The sequence below is a fragment of the Anser cygnoides genome, chromosome 4, assembly GCF_040182565.1.
Source record: "Anser cygnoides isolate HZ-2024a breed goose chromosome 4, Taihu_goose_T2T_genome, whole genome shotgun sequence".
Classification (NCBI taxonomy): Eukaryota; Metazoa; Chordata; class Aves; order Anseriformes; family Anatidae; genus Anser; species Anser cygnoides.
In genome coordinates, this window is record NC_089876.1 from 50,006,293 (window position 1) to 50,012,292 (window position 6,000).

A 6,000-nucleotide genomic window follows, 5' to 3' on the forward strand; every position below is an offset into this window, starting at 1 on the left:
ACATGGAGTTTTTCCCAAGCAACTACTGGAAATGAAGGAAAACAGGAACAGAAAGGAACTCCTTTTGTGAAATGCCTGGGGAGTCATTCCAGAATAGCTTCTATAATTATATGCTAATCCAGTTGAACTTTCAAGTGTAGATAATACAGGACTCCTATCATAGGCAAGGGATTCATTTTCAAGCCATATGTCTTCTCAGGATCCATATTAACTTAAAATAGATCACTACGTGCAGAGACGGTTGAAGCAAAGACCATGATAGCCCAGTTAAAAGTCAAGTTAGTCTCTCAGTAAAGGCTGATAATTTTGTTTTGACTGCCTTACCATGGAAGGGCACCTTTTAAAACCAGTTTCAGACCTATTCTGCCTGGAACCACACGCTAGGCTTGGGTAGCCCATGCTCTGCTTCCTTTAGCATTGTGCCCATGTTTGCAGCAGCTAAACTCTGCAAAGCAGGTATAAACTGAGCCTTCTACTCTGAGTTAACAGCTGATGCACTGTGTGGATCCACAAGCTATGCGTGACAGGGCCATGATAATTTATGACATTGTTTCACTAATTAAAGGTGACAGGGAAGTTTTACTAAGTTGTTTCAGTGGTCCAGTTTACAGCACAGCCCCCAAACAGTCACATTGGCATGACTGCAGAGGCAGTGAACTGTGTCATTGGTGCAAAAATAAAAAGCAGGAACCTCTTAAATCTACTTTGCTGCCAGAGAAAATATAGGTTGGAACTACGTCCTGATTTTTCCATTGGGTTTATTATTTTTCGTCTCCATAGCCTGAACTCTCATTTGACAGTACATTCCACTTTCTGCAGAAGAACCTACACTAATTGCATGTGTTATTGTTCATCCGGGCTTCAGAGGAAACAGTGTCTTTGGATAATCTGTAGAAATTGAACTGTAATTCAATAGAAAGTCAAGTAGTCTCTCAGTGCTTCCCACTGTGATTAATGTTCTGTAAGGAATGCCTTCATGTTTGTCATACAGAAAGCAGAGTTTAGACTTTCTTTCTTCTTTGCAGAATAAGGGAAAGAGTAAACAAAGAAATCAATTAGGAGTGTTCCGTTAATAAGGATGAAGATGGAATATATCTGTCACTGGAAAAAACCCTGGCTTCGCTCCCGAGGGACTGCCTCTCAACAGTTTTGGCTTAGCAAAGGCGTTCGAGCAGGCTATTCTTGGTCAGATAAAGAGAAGCGCTGCTGGCAGTGCGTGCTCTGTGGAGACTTGAAATCTCTGCAGTATGCTCCCTCCCTTGGTCCAGATGCGCTGATTCTCTAGGCAGAGTGAAAGACATATTTATTTGATCAAGGTTTTGGAGAAAGCTGTGGGTAGGTTCCCAGAGCGATGAACAGGGGGAGAGAGGGTGGTAAGAATGACAGTTATTCAAATAACACTGAGACTGGTTTTCCTTTTTGGTTTTGTCGTTCCTGCTGAAATATTAATTATAAGTTAGGGCATCAAATTTTATTATTTTAGTGTAAATAAATAAATCACTCCTAGCAGTCTCATTTCCTAGCAAGCACACATGCTAGCTGGGTATGTTTAAAAGCATGGAAAACCTAATCAAAGATAAACCAGCTTTCTATTCTGTCTTAAAAGTGATAAGCCAAGTCACACTGAGTGCTAGATTTCTTATTTGCAGACTATAATTTCAAACATTACTCCAAATGCGAGCATGTCTTTCAGGCTTGTTTTATTTCCATTATTTTCTTCAGAAGGTGGAGGAAGAGATTCAGCATCATAAACTGCTTTCCATCTTTTGTTCACTAAGTATATCTCCTCTTGAGAAGCACCAAGTAGCAACAAGTAATTGGGGGTAACCACTCATGAGGGACAGCGGAGGCAGAAGACTGTCTGTCTCCCACTTTTTTTTTCTTCTTTTTTTGTACCCAGCCAGGGCTGGATGTAATGCCACACACCTTTTATTGGCACCAGTGAAGGCAGCTTCAGCTGCTCTGCCTGCCTACCCGTGGCTGCCCATTGCTCTGAAACAACTGTTTCTCAACCACATGGTAAAATGCTTTTTTTTTTTTTTTTCCTCCTCCCTGGTTATTTTTAACACACATCAGTTCACTGATCTCATTTTCCATGTGGCCTTGGGGGAGGGAAACGGTTGTGCCAAAACAAACAGCGCGAGATGGGAACCGGTGGCCGAAGGTCAGGAGCGCTGAAGCCAGCATCGCCCCGAGGAGAACGGGGAGCAGCACCGGGAGCTGTGCTCCCGCGGGTGCAAATGCCTCTGGGTCCCTGGTGGGGCTGCCTGCAGGCCTGGGGCCAGGGCCATCAGTGGAGGAAGGCAGGTGCTGAAGGGTGGCTCAGGTCTCCCCATCTGAGCCTCCTGGAGGATCTGAAATCACAAATAGCCCATGCTCTGTGCAGAGTTTGTGAGTTCAGTCCCTAAGTAGTCGTGTTTCTTCTTTAGTACTTTCCTTCCTTACATATATGCTAGGAAGATAACGAGGCACTTAGACACAAGAAGTGTCATCTTAACACCCTGGTTAGATATCTTCCAAAGGTGACATATACCAGCTGAGCGTACTTCAAGTAGTATTTAACTCTGCTTTTATTTGCTCAGCTTTTTCTACTGACTGTGATTCAGAGCCTGTGGCTGGAAGACAGCAGAAGAAATAAAAGCTAACTTTACATTTCTGTCACCTCGTTCAAGCAGTTAAATCGGGATTCTCTGCAAGAAAGACTGAAAAGATACAGTGAAGAAGTCCTGCTAGGTCAGGTTTACCACTTGTTTGTCTGTTTTATCATCTTTGCTTCCTTGAGACAATGGTTTCTGAGACTATGAGATAAGGAGAAACCCCTTTTAACCTTCGGGTCGCCAGTTGGGTCAGGAGACCTGGCTTGAACTGGTAGAAATGCTAGGACATAACTGTGGAGGTATGTGAGCATGCTACTTCTGAGAAATCAGATCATGACAAAAGAGACAGCTGTTTTGTTGAAGTCAGAGTGAAGAAACTTACAGATACTATTACAGAAATAAATCCCATTTTATTTTTAAGGAGTTTAGGTAATTAAAAAAAAAAATCTAATTTTTAAACCATTGGCAGTGGAGCAGTAATCATAGACCTATCCAGATTATTAGGGACTTGAAATGTAGGTGTTTGCTTCTTTATCTCAAGAGCCATATAATGCATATGAATAACATGTTAATTTTGCATCAATCTGCTAACTTGTAAATCTGCAATAACGTGCTTGTTTCATTACAAGCACCAGAACCCTATAAATAATCAGGTGCAGTTTGCTTTTCATTTTACAAGATATCAGTGTCACTAATAGCAAGCTGTGCATTCTTGATTGGCGATTATGTTGCCACGATTAAGTTACTTGTGGTGTTTTAAAAATAACCTTGACTGTTACTCTTGTCTCAGAATTGCCTGGCAGAAATCCCTCACAGGAGCAATGCTGGTGCCACACAATGCTGCTGCAACCCTATTCGATTGAGGACAGTCAGCAAGAAGGGTCCAGAGCACTCTCCGAGATTAGTTTCTGAGGAAAAATGCTTTCTGCAGAAAACATATGCTCCTAAGAGATAATAATCCACCATCCACTGGGAGTAACAGCAATCTTACCATTAATTTCATGATATTAGATAAAAAGACAGGGTAGAATAGCTTTTTGGTAGAAAAAACTCTTAGTTCAGTAAGGAGCACAGAGGTTGGATCAAAATAGGTTTATCCACCATGACATTTTTCTAAAACTTGCCTTGTGGTGTTTTTTTTTTTTTATATGGTATTAGCAATGCTGTAAAAGAGCTGAACAGATAAGGCAGGCTGTTCTTGTCACCAGTTGCTACTTGCACAGCTTACACCGTGCTGTTACACCACTACCTGCTCCTTCTGACAAAGGGTGGGGATGGTGTTGTGCTGGGTCACAGCAAGAAGGCAACTCAGCCTCCAGGTATTGTGCCACCGAATATATCAGTGCTGCACCTCTGTCTGGAGTATTGTGTGCTGCTCTGCTTCCCCATTCTTACCGGTCCCAAGAAAGGATTTCTTAAAATGAGAAAAGGTACTGAAAGTGATCGGTATGGGTGTACGTATCTGCCTGTGCCCCTCTGTTAATCTTAGCAGCTGATAATTAACAGTAATGTGGAATCAAAGCAAATGGATTTGACTCTACATTTTCAAGAAGCCTGAATAAATTTTACTCTCTCCTGCTCTCGGAAGTGACTGAAGGGGCTGTAGTAGAGAGCTATTAAATAATAACTGATCTGAAGGGGGTGAATAAGGAACAATTGCAACATTTCATAAAACAAAAACTGGAATTAAATAGCCAGGAATAGATTTAAAATTTCAAATGAATTTCTTTTTCACAGTTCATGGTCAAACTGAGTCACCTTTCACTGCAAAGAGGCTGTAGAGCAAAAACTGTGACTGAGATTTAAGAGCAGTTTTGGAAAGGATATTGGATTATATAAATTCTTGATCTGACCCCAAACTGCAGTCTTTCTATTCCTGTGACTTGTACCCCCAGAGCAGAAAACTACTGCAGTGTGTAACTTGAAGGGCATATACCCATACAATCAGTGATAATGACATGAATATACTGTATTTTGACACAATATATGCCACCCTGATATTGTCTGTAGTATTTTGGAATTTGAGGAAGAATGAGAATATTGAAGTAGTTTCTAACATCATTGTTTAATTATTACAAGATACAAGTGCACTGAAATGTATAGTCTCTACATTTTTACTCAAAAATCAGTGAGTGATGGTCGTGATTCACACTGTGATTGAAAAACAGGCCCCAAGACAAATTCAGATACAAAAAGTACTTTTTTTTTTTTTTCAGTCCATCAGCTTTGTTCTTGAGCCTGCTCTTTAAAGCTGATATGCTTGAAATTCAGATGAGGTTGTAGTAGGAAGACATCTCAGTAATTGCGGCTAACCAGGAACACTGGGGAATCCTTGCTTGCTGTCAGCAGGAGGCTTTCATTCAGATCCCCAGAAGAGAATCACGCTCTCTTCTCCAGCCCTGCGAGGGGGGTTTCATCAATAGGCAGGTGCAGGGCATGCTTTTAAAGTAATGAATGAGAACTGCTGAGCAGAGCACAAAAGCTACAAATTGAATAAGTCTCCAGTTCACATCAGCATCTCTGGGTGTGTGTGCACGTGTGTGTCTTGTGCACAATAAATAATCCGTTATGCTTGAAAAATACCTACAAACTTGGTCTAAACTATGTAAACAATTAAAGGACAGAGATTTCTCTCTAGGTTTCAAACTGTCCAATGAAATAAAAAGATTGGCACCTGTTAACAGACCTTTTTTTGGGGTGGGGGATCCCAGCATCGTGACCTACCTGAGAACACCATCCTCGCCTCCACCAGCGCCAAGCCCCTGGTGGCTCTTGTAGGGGATGGAGGCTTGGAGCAGGCCCTCCCTGCCTGGGGAGGGTCCCAGCTCCTCTGCACCTTGGTTCCTCTGCCCATCGTGGTGACAGTGGCTGGCTGTCCCCTCCTCTGAGTGCTGGGGATGGGCGCATTGTGACATATCTTCCCCCAGGCTCTGATGAGGTTCCTGACACCATGACGTCAGGACATCCTCAGCTGACACCTCGACGGGTGCAATAAGTCAGGAAGCTGCCTGCTAACAAGTAAAATGATTTGTCTTTAGGAATTTAGAGTTGTAAAGACCCTGATGTTCTGGGGGTTTTATTGCCATTTGCTGCCCAGTGGGTTCTTTCTCTAAAATGATGGCAACATCACTTATGACTCTTCAGGATGCTCCAGGCCATGAAAGTGATCTCTGTGAGCACATGCTGCTCTTTCTCTAGAGCTCCTTTTCTCTGGTTCACCCATTATTATTATTATTTTTGTGTGTGCGTGTGCTGGCAAAAGATACGGAATAAGACTCCCAGATAAAAGTCTCACTGGCGTGCCTGTCAGAGCTGCCTTATTTCCTGCAGATACTCCAGCTGCCGATTCCATCTGCTGTCTCCTCTTTTTTCTTTCATTTGTAAACACCTTAGGGCACGAGCC

General features: G+C 42.4%; 1 protein-coding gene across 3 annotated transcripts in view; it reads right to left on the reverse strand.

The window, feature by feature from the left end:
• SPMIP2 (sperm microtubule inner protein 2) overlaps positions 1 to 5,519 on the reverse strand; it is a 43,487-nt gene extending 37,968 nt beyond the window's left edge. For 2 of the 3 annotated variants that reach the window (XM_013175226.3, XM_013175224.3), the window contains exon 1: positions 5,322 to 5,519. In XM_013175226.3, coding sequence (XP_013030680.2) covers positions 5,322 to 5,451 — 130 coding nt within the window. In that variant the 5' untranslated portion in view covers positions 5,452 to 5,519. The remainder of the gene's footprint in view (positions 1 to 5,321) is intronic. The other variant, XM_066996113.1, reaches the window with a different exon arrangement.
• Positions 5,520 to 6,000: the final 481 nt, after the last annotated feature.